The sequence below is a fragment of the Pecten maximus genome, chromosome 5 (assembly GCF_902652985.1).
Source record: "Pecten maximus chromosome 5, xPecMax1.1, whole genome shotgun sequence".
Taxonomy (NCBI): domain Eukaryota; kingdom Metazoa; phylum Mollusca; class Bivalvia; order Pectinida; family Pectinidae; genus Pecten; species Pecten maximus.
Window position 1 is genome coordinate 6,791,112 of NC_047019.1, and position 19,724 is coordinate 6,810,835.

Here is a 19,724-nt window from a genome sequence, read left to right on the forward strand (position 1 = left end):
TGCAGGTAAAACATTGTATGCAGCTTTCATTAAGTGAGATATATGAAGAAAATCACAATTGTAGCTTCAATGAGAAAGGAATGCTTTACAAGTACCAGTATAAATGTTTTGATACTACAAGTATGTTGGTTGCTGTTGGCTCAGCAGTCAGTCTGGGAAATAATTTCTTCACAAAAAATTAACCATGCACTGGCTTCCTCCTTCAGAAGAATTAATTTACAGTGTCATTCAATTATATGTAAAAAGCCATTTAAACAATTTGGGGGTTATATGTTTCATGACATCTGTATTTAGACAGGCACTGTATTCATTTTTTCCCAGTTTGAAATCTTGTAGTGTTTTGTTTGTTATTAACGCCTGGTAGAGTTACCTCCCTTTAACCAAATACTGTGTGGAACTTTTCAGAGAGCACACAGTACAGACAGTCAGTTGCTATTATACTCTACACCCTGTGTGATCCACTACACCCTGTGTCACCCTGTAAACCCTGTGTCACCCTGTACACCCTGTGTCACCCTGTGTCACCCTGTACACCCTGTGTCACCCTCTACATCCTGTGTCACCCTCTACACCCTGTGTCACCCTTGACACCCTGTGTCACCCTCTACACCCTGTGTCACCCTCTACACCCTGTGTCACCCTCTACTCCCTGTGTCACCCTCTACACCCTGTGTCACCCTCTACACCCTGTGTCACCCTCTACACCCTGTGTCACCCTCTACACCCTGTGTCACCCTCTACACCCTGTGTCACCCTCTACACCCTGTGTCACCCTCTACACCCTGTGTCACCCTCTACACCCTATGTCACCCTCTACACCCGGTGTCACCCTCTACACCCAGTGTCATCCTCTACACCCTATGTCACCCTCTACACCCTGTGTCACCCTCTACACCCTATGTCACCCTCTACACCCTGTAACACCCTCTACACCATGTGTCACCCTCTACACCCTGTAACACCCTCTACACCCTGTGTCACCCTCTACACCCTGTGTCACCCTCTACACTGTCACCCTCTACACCCTGTGTCACCCTCAACACCCTGTGTCACCCTCTACACCCTGTGTCACCCTCTACACCCCGTGTCACCCTCTACACCCTGTGTCACCCTCTACATCCTGTGTCATCCTCTACACCCTGTGTCACCCTCTACACCCTGTGTCACCCTCTACACCCTGTGTCACCCTCTACACCCCATGTCACCCTCTACACCCCGTGTCACCCTCTACACCCTGTGTCACCCTCTACACCCTGTGTCACCCTCTACACCCCGTGTCATCCTCTACACCCTGTGTCACCCTCTACACCCTGTGTCACCCTCCCTCTACACCCTGTGTCACCCTCTACACCCTGTGTCGCCACTACACCCTGTGTCACCCCCTACATCCTGTGTCACCCTCTACACCCTGTGTCACCCTCTACACTGTCACCCTCTACACCCTGTGTCACCCTCTACATCCTGTGTCACCCTCTACACCCTGTGTCAGCCTCTACACCCTTTTAAGTGTTTCTTTTTTGTTTCTCTGGAATTTTAGACCATATTGATAAGGCATGCAGGATTCTTCTTCGTACCGTTGTCCGTTGCCATGGTTAATGATGAGTCCCTAAAATGTCGGAAGCTGACAGGTTTGGCTGTCAAATTATTACTGGAAAAGGTAAGTTGGTAATTTTATAGGAGGTGGAAAAGGTGAGACGTCAGTCGTTAGTGTATATTATTAAAGATGATGATGCCACAATATATTTATTGGAAAACTCTCTTTTGTTAAAAAATACACGCAAGTCAAGGATAAAGATAATTTTTTCTTAACATTCATATCATTTAAAGATTTTTTTAAAAATCAAGTCTGAATTTTCCTTTAATAATTTATTGAACTTCAACCAAATGAGAGAGATTTCTAACTGACCAGGATATTGACTTAATTAAGTAAGTTTTTATCAATTTCTAACTTGGCGCCATTTATTACTCATAGTTAATGAGAAAATCTAGATAATTTATAGAGAAACAATTCCTGAAAATGAAGAAGAATATGTCTCCAATAACGCAAGTACACATACATGATGATTTTTTATTTACAGTTGGACCATAATAGTAGAAATGAGCTGTTTTCTATCGCATTGAATTGGTTTAAGGATGAAAAGGTAGGAGGCCATTAGCTCAAACATGGCTATTGATTGTCGTATAGATAAGCACTATTTTAACAATAGCTTTCAAGGATACATTGTCACAAATCAGCGAAAACTCAATATACCGACGAATCTTATTCAGCCAAGTTAAAATTGCTCGTAATGAAATCAATATATTTTAATATTACATATAATTGCATAATTATGTATTTATTATATGAAACATAAAAAAATCTGACGATATCCAAGTAAAGGTATTTTGATGTGACAATTTTATCATTGAAGAAATTATTCTTTATTATTATTATTATTATCATAAAATCAAGACATTTCAATCAAGATTTCATCAAGGATTTTAGCCATTTTGTAAAACAAGGTTTTGACTGTTCTAGTTGCAGCACCGATCACTAGGTGCCCAGTTATGCGGCCTCTTTGTGGAAGTGGAAGCGGGTCAGTTTGAGCGCCACCTGGTGGATGTTTTCCAAGTCACGAAGCTCCATCTACAGCCAAGTCGTTATGAAAAAGTGAGATATTCTATTTCTCGTTATATTGTACATTTTGTTTTCGTTGTTTTTAACTTTAGTTTTTATTCCGTAAATCCTCGAGTAAAGTCCACACTCATGTACAGTGCGCAGGTACGTTTTTTGAGGTACATTTTCAGCCCACAATTATCAAATCACCCTATAGCTCTACTGGTGGGGCCCATGTGGTCCAGATTCCTCGTTAGACAGTCCGTGTTAACATTCTTTATTGATACGTACTGAAAGGATCTTTATCTAAATCCATATTCAGTTCCCCCATGATAACTACATTGTAGTTGTGCTTGTACAATTTTAAGACTGGTCGAGTTAACAAAGAGGCTGTTTCTGTTGTGTTTTTACACTGTGTGACTGTTGTGTTATATATATACTTATGTCCACAGGTCCAAGATGAGTCTGGGGAACAAGACGAAGATCATCTCCTGTTCAACATTCTAAACCTACTACTCAAGGTATTGAGAGAGTGCAATGTGGTGAGGACACCAAAATGGCAGCATCAGATGGATACGATTTGGGGTGAGTTGATACAGGTTTACAGAATTTTAACCATTAGAAAATCTGTCTGAAGACATTGAGATTTTCCCTTTTATTGTTGGAAATGTTTAAAGATTTGTTTGTGTACAAAAGTCTACCAGCAGGAATATGATAAATAGTATTACTGTGGATCTTGATTATTATGAAATGGGTCCCCTGAAGAATCGGGGGATTTTCATTGTCCTTGTCTTCTAATTAGAGGACATTGAAGTAACCAAAATAGATATTCTGTCGCCATTTCAACACTTGGGATCTTATATTTTTCCTTTCTTTCTTCACTGTGCTGCCTTTCTCTGCTTCGGTTTTCTCTATAGGTGTCTCCTTGACACCGGCCCTCATATGACCCCCCCCCCCTGGCACGTCCTTAAATGACCCTGGCTGTTAATAGGACATTGAACAAAAACAATCCAAACAAATCATATGACCCCTAAAAAAAAATTATCTTGCGATATTCTTTATTTTTTAAAGAAAAAAACTTTTGTGCCCTTAAATTCTGATAAAAATTTGGTAGGAAAACCTTTTGCTGATTAAGATTTTGACCCAGTGAAATTAGAATAAAGTTACTATAAATACATTGAACATTGATCATGTGGTGCCTTTGTATGTCTCAGATTACACCCAGAAACACCTCACACACCCACACAACTGGGTAAGACTGGCGGCCGCCCAGATGTTCGGCCTTCTTTTCGCCTCCTGGCAACCGCAGGAAATCGTAACGGAGGTGGATGATGATGATGAAGCTGATTATTTGAGGGACGACATGAAAAACAAGGTGAAGGTCGTGAGTGATAACTTGAATCATTGGTTAGACAGCTGGTTCTCAGCATGTAGAAAAAGTCTGAACTTTAGGAAAATGTTCTGTCAAGTTGTCACTAGCTTGTTTTCTTTTGATAGTATTAAATGATTATGGATTTTCTGGAAACCTGAGTTTTTCAAAAATAGGTCAAATTTTACTACAGTAATCTGAAAATAAAGATTTTCTGGAACCTGATTTTTCTTAATAAGGTCAGATTTTACTACATATACTGAAATCTGAAAATATGGATTTTTTTTGAAAACCTAATTTTCAAAAATTGGTCAGATTTTACTACAGGAGTTTGAAAATATGGATTTTCTGGAACCTGATTTTTCTTAATAAGGTCAGATTTTACTACATATACTGAAATCTGAAAATATGGATTTTTTTTGAAAATCTTATTTTCAAAAATTGGTCAGATTTTACCACAGGAATCTGAAAATTTAAATTCACTGAATGTAATCTGAAATTATATACCTCCCGTGAAATGCATTGAATATCATCACAGAATATAAATTTAGCTTTAATATAAAAAGTACTTTAAGGTTCTGGTGCAAAACTGAGGGGTTATTTCAAATCAGAACAAATATTTGAATTAAAATGGTGAAATGATGCTTCTGTTACAGATGGAGACATTAGCGGTAGCATTTGTACAACAACTACAGTCACAGTTTTTGTCAGAAGAGATGGCCGACCAAATCATCAAAAACCTCATCTTCATCAGCCGAGTGGCCAAGTTAGCAACGGAATCATCACCTCAGTCCGAGGATGTCACGGATCCTGAGGAGACCGGTTCCAAGGGGAAACGACTGTCTCTACCCTGGCTCGTGAGGAAGATGGTGAGGGAGGCCAACCATGAAAGCATCAACAATAACAAGGTCACCATCAAGGTTAGTTCACTGGTCGGTGAAGCGGAACTGTCTGGTATTCATTGAGGGCATGAACTGCCATGGTCAAACCAAGGGTGTCTGAATACCCAGGTATCATTGTACAAGGTCTTTAAAACTTGATTGAATCCTGATCATAACATGTCGGTTGTAAGCAAACACGAAGTATATTCAGTTTTCGACTCTGAAGATGATCAAGTTCAAGGTCACCATCTATTTTTTTTTTTTTTTTGGTTTCAAATTGACTTTTATTATCCCGGCAAAGTTGAGGGATGCTAGGTCAAATCAAATCAAGTTAACTCAAATGTTGAGATTAATTTGAAAATAATTGTTACCTGGCTTACATATCGGCCATTATGTATCTTGATGCTGAAAGAATTACGGAATTAGGATTAGAACAAAGCTTGTGATAAAATCAGTATATGCTGTTTGTCTTAACTGTATATTAATGCAAGGACTCAGAAATTCATCTTTCTGTATATAAGAAACATATTTTACCCTGGTATCAATTCAGGAAATAAGATATAAAATTTGACTTTTTACGACTATTTAATTAGTGTTTTGTGTATAGTTAATGAATACTGACTGATTTGTTCGTGTATTCAGAGGTCAAGTGTTTTGTGTACAGTTAATGAATACTGACCGATTTGTTTGTATATTCAGAGGTCAAGTGTTTTGTGTATAGTTTATGAATACTGACCGATTTGTTCGTGTATTCAGAGGTCAAGTGTTTTGTGTATAGTTTATGAATACTGACCGATTTGTTTGTATATTCAGAGGTCAAGTGTTTTGTGAATATTTAATGAATACTGACCGATTTGTTTGTATATTCAGAGGTCAAGTGTTTTCAAGTGGATGGCAGCGGTCAGCCTTGACCTTGGAGCAGAGCTGCTGCCCTCTGTGGCTCATATCATGATTCCTCCATTACAAAGGGAGACAAATGATGCCTCAGGAATGACAGGTAGGCGTTTTATTATCGTTTATCATCTTTATTAAAACAACAACAACAACAAACAACAATAACTTCAGCTTCCATAATGATTAAGGTCTTATATTATATAATAATCATTTTGTCTGTGCCTGTATCCATAATAACATTGTCTCATAAACCCCTGGACAGATTTAGGTCATATTCACACCATAGCATCACACCACCAATGTCTACACCTGGTGAAATCTTAGTGGTCATTGGTCAAGGTTAAATAAAGGTCAAAAGCCTCACTTAACTGCTTTTGAAATAAGAAGTTTGTGTACTCAATATCTCATGGACAGGTTTAATTATTTTTTACACCATAGCGTCACACCATCAAGGTCTACACCTGATTCGGTTTTGGTGGTCATTGGTCAAGTTGAAAGGTCAAAGGACCTGCTTGAGCACCTTTGAATTAAAAAAAAAGCTTGTAAATGTGTACAAGATATCTCTTTAACCTCTGGACAGATTTAGTTCATATTCACACCATAATATCACGGCATGAAATTCTACTCATGATTAGATATGGTTATAGTCATTATTAAAGGTTAAAGGTCAAAGGCCACACTTGACCTCTTTCAAAATAAGCTGTTGTTTGTTAGAAATGTGCTTAAAGCAGCGTAGAAGGTAGCCTGTCTTTAAGTTACAATATTGCTTACTAGAAATACTGTAAATGGGGAAAGGGGGAAATTTGCGCTAGGTATGTGAAGTGCATTAGGCATTAAAAAATTCCTAAACACATACCTTTCTGTGATGTTATGGTTGTTTTTGGAAAAGGTGTAAAAATAACATTTTACGGAAATAACCCCCATGCATATAGTTTACCTCTCAAAATCTAAAATTAAAGCCCCGCCAGAAATAGTCATGTTTACAGTAGACTTTGTATTAATATATTATCTGGGATTTTGTTGCTGACCTTTGACCTGTATTGTTCAGACCCAGCCATCAAGTCATTAGCCCAGGAGGTACTTGACCTGCTGAAGAAAGTTTTGGGAGTGGAACAGTTCACTGAGGTCTACGCCAGCGTACAGAGGAAGCGTATGGTCGTAAAGGAGTCACGAAAACGCCAGAAAGCTGTCGAGGTAGGTTTTATGATGTTACTGTTTGTCGGCAAATTCGATCATCAACTATGTACTATGGTCAAGCTGTTCCATCTAATGTGATTACATATGCGGATAAATAACAACCAATCACCTCCGTGCTTTCAAATCGTGACGCATGCGCAGATGAAATCTAGCTGCTGTGGTCGTACCAAAGTAAAAACGATGGTTGAGCCATAGTCGACAGGACGTGTGCATCATAAGTACTTGATTTTGGACACATACGCATTTAATACATATAACTGAAGTGAGTTCGTTTAACTGTAGAACATAGTCACATTAGTTTCTGATCAAATTTGCTGTTTTGTTTGTAATTTATATTCTGTTGGTGGTATAGAAAGCTTTCTGAAAATTGCTCTTTACTTTTCTAGTTTTAATCTCTATTTTTTTTTTTCTTCTTCTTTTCATAGTTTCTTTACCTCAATATAAATTTAAAGGACATTCAAACGTATCTGTTTCATTTATATAATTTGTAAAACAGAGGTCACATTTCATTTGATGCAGATTTTAAATGTTTACCTTCCTTCAATTATTTAGTCTTTTTCCTGTAATGAAATCGATCGAAAGTAAAAGCATGCCTTTTTTTTAAAATCTAACATTTTATATTTCGTTGTTGTTAACCCACCAGTTTTGTTGTTGTTGAGCACTTAGCATGGAGTTGTCTTTTCTTGGGCAGGCTGTTTCTAACCCTGAGGTCGCAGCTAAGAGGAAAGTTAAAAAGAACTTGGCCAAGAGAGATGCAAAGAAACGGAAAGCCGAGGGATTCCGAGTATCAAAGATCGTGAAGAAACGGAAGCGAGAGGATGTTGTGATTGAAGGATGAAATATGTTGTCTGTGATACTGAACTTTGAAAGTGACCTATATACTGTGGAACTGGCCTAGATTTCCACACAGTGACCTATATACTGTGGAACTGGCCTAGATTACCACACAGTGACCTATATACTGTGGAACTGGCCTAGATTACCACACAGTGACCTATATACTGTGGAACTGGTCTAGATTACCACACAGTGACCTATATTCTATGGGCTCATATAAATTCTGTGATCTGAGGAATTTTGCCCCAACATAGGGATTTGAAGGATTGATCCAGATTCTGGAACAGAAAGGATTGATCCTGATTTCTGTGATTTGAAGGATTGATCCAGATTCTGAGATGAAAGGATTGATCCAAATTCCAGATTCTGTGATTGGAAGGATTAATTCAGATTCTGTGACCAAAGGATTGATTAAAATTACATGATCTGAAGGATTGATCAAAGTTCTTAGATCTGAATAATTGATCCGGATTCTGTGATCAGAAGGATTGACCCAGATTATGTGAATGGAGGGATTGACCCAGATTTGGTGATCAAAAGAATTGACCCAGATCCTGTGATCAAAAGAATTGACCCAGAATATTTAAGGACTGTTTATGGTGTTTGTGTAGGATTATGATCAGAGAGGGTGTTTTGGAGGGTTTCAATTCACCCTTAAATCAATGATTAACTTGCAATATTTTGTCAATAAACACAAAAACAAAAATTTTAAAAAATTATAAATGCAGTTGTTGTTGATAGTAGAAAGTATACGTATATAAATCTGAGCTAGGGTTATAAAAGAAACCCAGAACTAATTAATACATCATTGGGCTCCAGACTTTCAGGTTACTTAAAACAATGCCGAGTGACCTATATACATTGTAAAGCGAGAAAAGAGTTTGTTACCATGTAGAGTTGGATATATAAAAAAACAAACAAAACTTAACACTTTTGCACTTTCACAGCTATTGCTGCTCCTCAGGACATTTTTCCTTTTTTTTTCTTCTTAAAATAATGCCATGTGACCTATATATATATATTATGTAGATATGTAAATAATATATTGTGAAGGCCTTTTGTCTGTCGTCAGTCATATTTTTTGTGCTTCTGTAAATAATTGAAATTTTCATCTTCTCAAAAATCTTGAACCAATTTTAATAAAAGTTTGCAAGAACCTTCTATGGGTAAAGATGATCAAGGTAAAGTGAACTCTGTTGTGTATCTGTCCTCCAGATAGGGTTCAGAGGGGAAGGCCAAATGTGGTGATCAAATCCGCTAAAACATCGAAATAATTATTCTATTTTTAGGTCTGGCAATGCTGTAGTCATATTCTTCATACACAGGAGACAAGAAGGTCTTCTAGTGCTGAATTGAAAATTTAAATTACCAATTCTACCACCTGTTAGTAGCGACAGATCGCTACTTACTATCTATATCACATGTATATTGCAATTTGGAATCTATTACTGCTATGTACCTCAATTAAAAGTACAATTGAAAAAGATTTCTAAATTAAAAAAAAAAAAAAATTCAAATACACGTATTTACTTTACAAATGTGAAACAAGTTATAGGAACTTATATTAATCATGCTTGTTGGCCCAGATGGAAGCGCGCGATCGCAAGGGGTCTTACTGTGGGAGGAAACCCGAATACCCGGGGAAAACCTGCGTGTTTGGGTTGATGACCCTTTACCTTTTAATGTCTGATCGAGGAATCCTGGTCAGCGTCGGTGAAAGGCATCTGTGTTACCACTGTGTCATCCACCGAATCTTCTGTAAATTTGAAGATGTTCATTGGTCTATTGGTTTTTATTTGCCACGTCCTTTCAACAAATTAAGTTGTTCACTTATCAGGTTTCAAGCTTCTAATGTCCATTGACATAAACAAGGTCATGGATTATGAGCCGCCGTGGTCTACCCAGATTAATGGAGAAGAAGAATTTTCAATAAAATCCAAGAAAGATCAGAATGACTTCAAATCATGTTTTAGTATTGTATATTACATCACACAGAAGTTATATTTACAATCTTATTATAAAAATTGTTCTGAGTAATTTAACATAATTCATACCGAATTCCTAAATTTGTATCAACCAAATAGCTCAATCTCTCTCAAAGTGCATTGCCGTGTCCTTCATGAAGGGAACCGCAATGCACTCTGGGAGAGATTACAAATATCCATGTATTGCACACACTTTATTTTGATGGCCGGTGTCATATGAAATTTTGACCCCCCCCATAAAATACAGACCCAGACCCGGGTCAGTATTTTATGGGGATCAATTTTATAGGACACCGGTAAGAGTATAACTACAAGTGAAGACACAAAATGGCTGGCTCAATGCTCCCTACCTGTGGCAGTTTGTGTTTCTCGGGAAGCTGAGAAACGGATCGATATGTGCTGTCGTGTTTGTGTCCTTGAGTAAGACTCTTTACCCAAATTGCCCTGGATGGCATCTAACGGGCCTTCAGTATGTTGTTCAGTGAGGTAACCATCAGCTACTACAAAGTGACCCCGCCTCCAAATGACCCTGGCTGTTCATGGAGCAAAGAACCTATCAAACAAAACGGAAAAAAATAAACTTCATTAATGAGGGGTTTTACTGTAGGAGGAAACACCTAGAGAAAACCCAAGTGGTTGGGCAGGTGACCCCTAACCTTTTAATGTTGGATTGGGGATAGAACCCCTGCTGTCTATGTTGACGGTAAGTATGATACCACTGTGCCACCCGACCACCCTGAAAAGATGCAGTTAGTGTTGTTTCTCAGAAATTTACTGAATGTATCTTTCTTCTTTAAGTCATGATTTCAGAGATGTTTCCCAGTTTCAAACATAGCATTAACAATGCTTTTAACATATCATCTCATGATTGATTTAGTATCGAAAAAAAAAAAAATTAAAACTTCAATCCAGCGAAAATCCTACAATGCCAGCATGGATCTCTTTTGAAGTTGTTGTTTTCGTTTGTCTTTTTGTTATTTTGCAGCTTCAAAATAAAAATCCAAAATTGATTTTCTTTCAAAATCATTAGACACATTTGAGAAGTATTAACTTTGGCATCATCACTGATAAGTTGTTTTTACAGATAGTCTAACTAACTCTCATTACCAGGAAAGGCTTCATTTTATAGCCAGATGCTCACAGGTCGGCTCAAAATCAAAAACTCAGTTCATTGAAGGACAAAGCTAGAGGACAATGAACCCAGAAATTTTAAATTGTTCCTGAACGTAAGAGCTTAGGAATAATTCCATTGTTCTGATAAGATAGATGCAAATGATTGTTTTGGCGAAATGATTTAGAATTTTAATGTTCAGACTAAATCACAATGGAGACAGGAGTTGTAATGAGGTCTATGAGATGCTAGCCTCTTGAGTGATTGGTAAAAGCATTCGTATGTCGCCAAAGGAAGGGTATAAATTCAAAGATAAATTAACTCCCAGAAGAAACATACTGCTGAAATTGAGTCTGAATGCTGCACAAGATAACAAAGTAAACACACAATGGTACAGTGAAAGGCTTTTTGAATTGAAACGCCTGTTCACTACTTATACTATTGCAGTGTTCTGCAACGCAACCTAATGTGAAAATGTTTTTTTGAATTGTATACATTTGTAAATTGAGACTTGGTGTTTATCAGCAATAGCTGTTCTTCACAGAATTCAGAAATGTAATTGGCTTGGTTGTTATGTACTTTTGAATTACTGTACAGTTAAAGCAGGACTATATATCTATGCCACAAATTGTACAAGCGGCGGAATTCATACCTATATGACTGCAACAAGAAAATGTTTTTCAGCCTTTTTGCATGAACAGTTATAAACATCTCCATATAGACTGATTGTGACAGACAAGTGGTATGTGATAGACAAGTGGCTATGTATATGACAAGTGGCTATGCATGTGACAGGTGGCTATGTATGTGACAGACAAGTGGCTATGTATGTGACAAGTGGCTATGCATGTGACAAGTGGCTATGTATGTGACAGGTGGCTATGCATGTGGCAGGTGGCTATGTATGTGACAAGTGGCTATGCATGTGACAGGTGGCTATGTATGTGACAGGTGGCTATGTATGTGACAAGTGGTTATGTATGTGACAAGTGGTTATGTATGTGACAGGTGGCTATGTATGTGACAGGTGGCTATGTATGTGACAGGTGGCTATGTATGTGACAAGTGGTTATGTATGTGACAAGTGGTTATGTATGTGACAGGTGGCTATGTATGTGACAGGTGGCTATGTATGTGACAAGTGGCTATGTATGTGACAAGTGGTTATGTATGTGACAAGTGGTTATGTATGTGACAAGTGGCTATGCATGTGACAAGTGGTAATGCATGTGACAAGTGGCTATGCATGTGACAAGTGGTTATGTATGTGACAGGTGGCTATGTATGTGACAAGTGGCTATGTATGTGACAGGTGGCTATGTATGTGACAAGTGGTTATGTATGTGACAGGTGGTTATGTATGTGACAGGTGGCTATGTATGTGACAAGTGGCTATGTATGTGACAGGTGGTTATGTATGTGACAGGTGGTTATGCATGTGACAGGTGGTTATGTATGTGACAGGTGGTTATGCATGTGACAAGTGGCTATGTATGTGACAGGTGGCTATGTATGTGACAGGTGGTTATGTATGTGACAGGTGGTTATGTATGTGACAGGTTGCCATGCATGTGACAAGTGGCTATGTATGTGACAGGTGGTTATGTATGTGACAGGTGGCTATGTATGTGACAGGTAGCTATGTATGTGACAGGTGGCTATGTATGTGACAAGTGGCTATGTATGTGACAGGTGGCCATGCATGTGACAAGTGGCTATGTATGTGACAAGTGGCTATGTATGTGACAAGTGGCTTGCATGTGACAGGTGGTTATGTATGTGACAAGTGGCTTTACATGTGACAATTGGCTATGTATGTGACAAGTGGTTATGTATGTGACAAGTGGTTCTGCATGTGACAAGTGGTTCTGCATGTGACAGGTGGTTATGTATGTGACAGGTAGCTATGCATGTGACAATTGGCTATGTATTTGACAAGTGGTTCTGCATGTGACAAGTGGTTCTGCATGTGACAGGTGGTTATGTATGTGACAGGTAGCTATGCATGTGACAAGTGGTTATGTATGTGACAGGTGGTTATGTATGTGACAGGTGGTTATGTATGTGACAAGTGGCTATGTATGTGACAGGTGGTTATGTTTGTGACAGGTGGATATGTATGTGACAGGTGGTTATGTTTGTGACAGGTGGATATGTATGTGACAGGTGGTTATGTATGTGACAAGTGGCTATGTATGTGACAGGTGGTTATGTTTGTGACAGGTGGATATGTATGTGACAGGTGGTTATGTTTGTGACAGGTGGATATGTATGTGACAGGTGGTTATGTATGTGACAGGTGGTTATGTATGTGACAAGTGGCTATGTATGTGACAGGTGGTTATGTTTGTGACAGGTGGATATGTATGTGACAGGTGGTTATGTTTGTGACAGGTGGATATGTATGTGACAGGTGGTTATGTATGTGACAAGTGGCTATGTATGTGACAGGTGGTTATGTTTGTGACAGGTGGATATGTATGTGACAGGTGGTTATGTTTGTGACAGGTGGATATGTATGTGACAGGTGGTTATGTTTGTGACAGGTGGATATGTATGTGACAGGTGGTTATGTTTGTGACAGGTGGCTATGAAGGTGACAGACAAGTGGCTATGCATGTGACAAGTGGTTATGCATGTGACAAGTGGCTATTTATGTGACAGGTGGCTATGCAGGTGACAGGTAGCTATGTATGTGACAGGTAGCTATGTATGTGACAGACAAGTGGCTATTCAACTGGAGTGGACTAAGTTTACTGGTTTGGAAATAAGCCCTTCACTAAATGCCATTTTGTACATTAATATATCTGCTGATAATTCCAGTAGACAAGCACTTTATTATTATATTGTGCCACATTTCTGTTCAGCATCAAGAGGTGATCAGTTGTTAGAAGAATATGTTTTTGGAGAAGTTATATGGAAATAAAGAAATGAAATGGTCTGCTGTGATACAGGTTATAAGAAAACATAAACAAACGTGAGACTACATAATATTATGTTACTTCTTTTGGCAGTGCCACAGAGGTGAACCAGATCACCCCCAGCTCTTCAGTTTCTTGAATTATCGTATGTATATCAATTAAGCAGTGAGACAACTGCCCATTGTCAGTATGATGTGACCGGGTGGAGTGTCCTGCTGGGTGTCATCGCCAGCATTATATTATATTAGTATGTTTTCTGCTCTTTCAAAACAGTTCTTTATGAAGCTGTACATCATCTTGATAATCATATTAATGTTATTGTAACAGTGACACTGTTCAAAGTAAGAGAGCTGATAAAGATATTGTAATCTCACCTACAGAGCGTATTAGTAGCTTATCAAGGAATTATCAAAGAGTTGTAGGGGGGGGGGGGGGGGGGGGATCCCAGTGGTGGACTTTTGGACATGATGGACACCGCGGTCAGTATCTTCTGCACAAGTGTGTGTGTAGTTATCTATTAATCCTCCTCTTGACCAGTTAAATCTGGACATTGATGTTTCTAGAGGTTAAGTCCAGGCTGTCTGATAATAATTCTGGAGTTCACACACTGTTGGTCCCCATATTTAACTCGGGGAACAGATTCTACTTATCACGAAAATGTCTTATAGGGCCATTACTGTATGTTGCTAAGATTCGAAAATTGATAATTATCATATGTTTTTATCCAAGTCACAGGATCCATGATATTCAAGTGAAATATATATATCCAGTTTAAGGGAAATGACTCGGGGTGAATAAATGAATTTAAAAGATGCACATTTTTTTTCAACATCATTATCGTAATTAAGGAGATTTTGATTTCATTGTTTCTGTCAATGACTACCTACACAGCATTTCAACAATACATCATTCATATTTCTGGCATAATATTCAGGATAATAGAAAATCTTTTTTTTTTTCTTATTGCACTGTAAAAGAAGAGAGTATAAGGTCACCTTACTAGCTCAGACTAGTGGGAATTTACCTTTAGCCTAGTGGTTGGATGCTTGACTTGAGATCAAGAGTTCGAGCCCGGGGTGGATGGGTTAGTTTTCATTTACCCCTTCCTACGTCAACAAATTATAAAGATATATCAATTAAAACAAAATATTTTCATGTGTGGCAATATCATTGATCCTTAATGCATTTGATATGAATTTTATATTAGGAAGCATTAGCCATAATTTCTATGTCTCTTTGAGAAGTTGTTGATAAGAAAATGATGAAAAATTATAGAGATCCTACAGATGAGATAATCTGCTGTGACGTCATGTCATGATATTAGCAAAGATATCTGCTGTGACGTCCTATCATGATATTATCAGAGATAATCTGCTGTGACATCCTGTCATGATATTATCAGGGATAATCTGCTGTAAAGTCCTGTTGTGATATTATTAGATATCTACTGTAATGTCCTGTCATGTTATTATCAGGGATAATGTGCTGTGACGTCCTGTCATGATATTTTCAGATATCTGCTGTGATGTCCTGTCATGATATTATCAGGGTTAATCTTCTGTGACATCCTGTCGTGATATTATCAGGGATAATCTTCTGTGACATCCTGTCGTGATATTATCAGAGATAATCTGCTGTGATATCCTGTCATGATATTATCAGATATCTGCTGTGATGTCCTGTCATGATATTATCAGATATCTGCTGTGAAATCCTGCCATGATATTATCAGGGATTATCTACTGTGACATCTTGTCATGATATTATCAGGGATAATCTGTCTGATGTGACGTCCTGTCCTGATATTATCAGGGATTATCTTCTGTGACATCCTGTCATGATATTATCAGGGTTAATCTACTGTAATGTCCTATCATGATATTATCAGGGATAATCTGCTGTGACATCCTGTCATGATATTATCAGGGATAATCTGCTGTGACATCCTGTCATGATATTATCAGGGATAATCTGCTGTGACATCCAGTCATGATATTATCAGAGATAATCTGCTGTGACATCCTGTCATGATATTATCAGGGTTAATCTACTGTAATGTCCTATCATGATATTATCAGGGATAATCTGCTGTGACATCCTGTCATGATATTATCAGGGTTAATCTACTGTCATGTCCTATCATGATATTATCAGGGATAATCTGCTGTGACATCCTGTCATGATATTATCAGGGATAATCTGCTGTGACATCCTGTCATGATATTATCAGGGATTATCTGCTGTGATGTCCTGTCATGATATTATCAGGGATAATCTGCTGCGACAACCTGTCATGATATTATCAGGGATAATCTGCTGTGATGTCCTGTCATGATATTATCAGGGATAATCTGCTGCGACATCCTGTCATGATATTATCAGGGATAATCTGCGGGTGATGTCCTGTCATGATATTATCAGGGATAATCTACTGTAATGTCCTTTCATGATATTATCAGGGATAATCTGCTGCGACATCCTGTCATGATATTATTAGAGATAATCTGCTGTGACATCCTGTCATGATATTATCAGGGTTAATCTACTGTAATGTCCTATCATGATATTATCAGGGTTAATGTGCTGTGACATCCTGTCATGATATTATCAGGGATAATCTGCTGTGACATCCTGTCATGATATTATCAGGGTTAATCTGCTGTGACATCCTGTCATAATATTATCAGGTATAATCTACTGTGACAACCTGCCTTGATATTATCAGATGTCTGCTGTGACATCCAGTCATGATATTATCAGGGATAATATGCTGTGACATCCAGTCATGATATTATCAGGGAAAATCTGCTGTGACATCCAGTCATGATATTATCAGGGATAATCTGCTGTGACATCCAGTCATGATATTATCAGGGATAATCTGCTGTGACATCCAGTCATGATATTATCAGGGTTACTCTACTGTAATGTCCTATCATGATATTATCAGGGTTAATCTACTCTAATGTCCTATCGTGATATTATCAGGATAGTCTGCTGTGACATCCTGTCGTGACATTACCAGATGCCTGTAACTTATTCGTGGTGAGACAGAATTTCTGGTGACCATTTTCATTTAAGATAAATATCCTTCCAAATTAATGTCAAATGAATCTCTGTCTGAATAGAAATTGTTAATAAAGCGGGTCATTAATTTGGTCATGGAATGTGTTTAGTTCAACATTGTATCTCATCACGTCTATAGCCATGACTTTGGTCTCGGGAGTAAACGTTAGACCTGACACTGAAATCCATGGATTTTGGTTGTTATTTAAGCTGTGTTTACATACATTTGTTTGATTAACAAAAAATACCAGCTATTAAAAAAATCATCTTCATATCCCATGTCACCCTGTAGGCCTCAATGACATGCCCCATGTCAATATAGGCAGTATGTATGAATATTGACCATAGATTGCTACAGTATTGATGTACACACATGCCTAGAGGGGCTTTGTTGGCATTCAGATATATCTGGCAGTTTAAATCGAATTTGAATGTTCTGTTATGTGTCATCAGAGTTTTTATATTGATCACTGGGGTATAGACAATAGTATGTATTTAAAGCTGTCGGTTTTAATCCTGCTGCACAACAACTGGCATTACAATAGTTTACTTGAGGGAAATTCAATCATGCTTTCAGTATGAATAGCAATGGAAGCCATTAGTTGTTATGAGTAGAATACTTCATGAAAGGGGATGAATGTGAATAGAAGTTTTAATTGACCAGCAAGTTTAAGCTAGCTCACCTGCCTGAATGTCATCATCTGTAATCAGTCGGTAGGATTAAGATGATCACACTCGAGGATCAGGAAGATCACGCTGTAGGATCTGGATGATCACTTCGTAGGATTTGGATGATCAGGCCTCAGGATCAGGACGATCACACATTAGGATATTGATGATCAGGCCTCAGGATCAGGATGATCACACTGTAGGATCTGGATGATCACACTGTGAGATCTGGATGATCACACTGTAGGATCTGGATCACAGATCACACTGTAAGATCTGGATGATCACACTGTAAGATCTGGATGATCACACTGTGAGATCTGGATGATCACACTGTAGGATCTGGATCACAGATCACGCTGTAGGATCTGGATGATCACGCTGTAGGATCTGGATGATCACACTGTAGGATCTGGATGATCACACTGTAAGATCTGGATGATCACACTGTAAGATCTGGATGATCACACTGTAGGATCTGGACGATCACACCTTAGGATCTGGATGATCACACTGTAGGATCTGGATGATCACACTGTAGGATCTGGATGATCACACTGTAGGATAAAGATGATCACACTATAGGATCCAGATGATCACATTGTATGATCTGGTTGATCACATTGTAGGATCTGGATGATCACACTTGGATCTGGATGATCACACTGGATGATCACACTTTAGGATCTGGTTGCTCACACTGTATGATCTGGATGACCACACTGTAGGATCTGGATGATCACACTGGATGATCACACTGTAGGATCTGGATGATCACACTGTAGGATCTAGATGATCACACTGTAGGATCTGGATGATCACATTGTAGGATCTGGATGATCACACTGGATGATCACACTTTAGGATCTGGTTGCTCACACTGTATGATCTGGATGACCACACTGTAGGATCTGGATGATCACACTGTAGGATCTGGATGATCACACTGTAGGATCTGGATGATCACACTGTAGGATCTAGATGATCACACTGTAGGATCTAGATGGTCACACTGTAGGATCTGGATGGTCACACTGTAGGATCTGGATGATCACACTGTAGGATCTAGATGATCACACTGTAGGATCTAGACGATCACACTGTAGGATCTAGATGGTCACACTGTAGGATCTGGATGGTCACACTGTAGGATCTGGATGATCACACTGTAGGATGTGGATGATCACACTGTAGGATATAGATTATCCCGCTGTAGGATCTGGACTATTCAGCCTTAGGATATGAATGCCATAGCTATATTAATTAGCTAAGATCTAGATCACAATACGAGATAGAAAGTGACACATGGATCCCCATGGGTTTCTCCTATATGATGGTTTAATGACACACTATAGTGATAATCAGGGGCTGCTACCCAAGCAAATAAATTGGACAGAAAAAATGACATGTTTTTTAAGAAAATGTAGATTTCCAATATGATAGAACTGCAATGTAATCCTCAAATGTATTGGAATCTCAATTTATCTAACAGGGCTGATGGAGAATTGAGAAGATATGTCAGAAGTCAAGGTCATTTAGTTAAAAGTCAAGGTCATTTAGAGCTGCTCCTGATGTGTTAATATGATGCACGCGTACAGTTTCTCATTCAGCTACATGTAATATTCCTGTTATTAACAATACTAATGCTGTTGTCAGTTCAACAACAGAATAGGTTTGTATGTAAATGAAGCAGCATTGTCCGTCAAAGCTTATACCTACCATGTATATGCAGCATCCTGGCAGCATTGTCCTCGAAGACCTATTACAACCTATCACATACTGGCATACAAAGTTTTGACAGCATACAGGCAGTATGCATAGAGTACTGACAAAGTTTTGACAGTGTAGAATACTGACAAAGTTTTGACAGTGTAGAATACTGACAAAGTTTTGACAGTGTAGAACCCTGACAAAGTTTTGACAGTGTAGAATACTGACAAAGTTTTGACAGTGTAGAATACTGACAAAGTTTTGACAGTGTAGAATACTGACAGAGTTTTGACAGTGTAGAATACTGACAAAGTTTTGACAGTGTAGAACCCTGACAAAGTTTTGACAGTGTAGAATACTGACAAAGTTTTGACAGTACTGGCAGCATTGTCCTCTATACCATATATAACTACTCCTTCATCTATATTATCTAATTCAACAGATGCACATGTTCAAAACAACTGTTCCTTTCGTAATTTAAATCAAAT

The 19,724-nt window shown here is 38.4% G+C and overlaps 1 protein-coding gene across 2 annotated transcripts in view; it reads left to right on the forward strand.

Moving 5' to 3' along the window:
* Nucleotides 1-8,481, forward strand: part of LOC117326989 (small subunit processome component 20 homolog) — a 50,240-nt gene extending 41,759 nt beyond the window's left edge. For both annotated transcript variants that reach the window (XM_033883796.1, XM_033883797.1), the window contains exons 55-63: nucleotides 1,538-1,657; nucleotides 2,079-2,141; nucleotides 2,519-2,650; nucleotides 3,049-3,181; nucleotides 3,811-3,971; nucleotides 4,622-4,885; nucleotides 5,717-5,843; nucleotides 6,789-6,934; nucleotides 7,629-8,481. In XM_033883796.1, coding sequence (XP_033739687.1) covers nucleotides 1,538-1,657; nucleotides 2,079-2,141; nucleotides 2,519-2,650; nucleotides 3,049-3,181; nucleotides 3,811-3,971; nucleotides 4,622-4,885; nucleotides 5,717-5,843; nucleotides 6,789-6,934; nucleotides 7,629-7,775 — 1,293 coding nt within the window. In that variant the 3' untranslated portion in view covers nucleotides 7,776-8,481. The remainder of the gene's footprint in view (nucleotides 1-1,537; nucleotides 1,658-2,078; nucleotides 2,142-2,518; nucleotides 2,651-3,048; nucleotides 3,182-3,810; nucleotides 3,972-4,621; nucleotides 4,886-5,716; nucleotides 5,844-6,788; nucleotides 6,935-7,628) is intronic.
* Nucleotides 8,482-19,724: the final 11,243 nt, after the last annotated feature.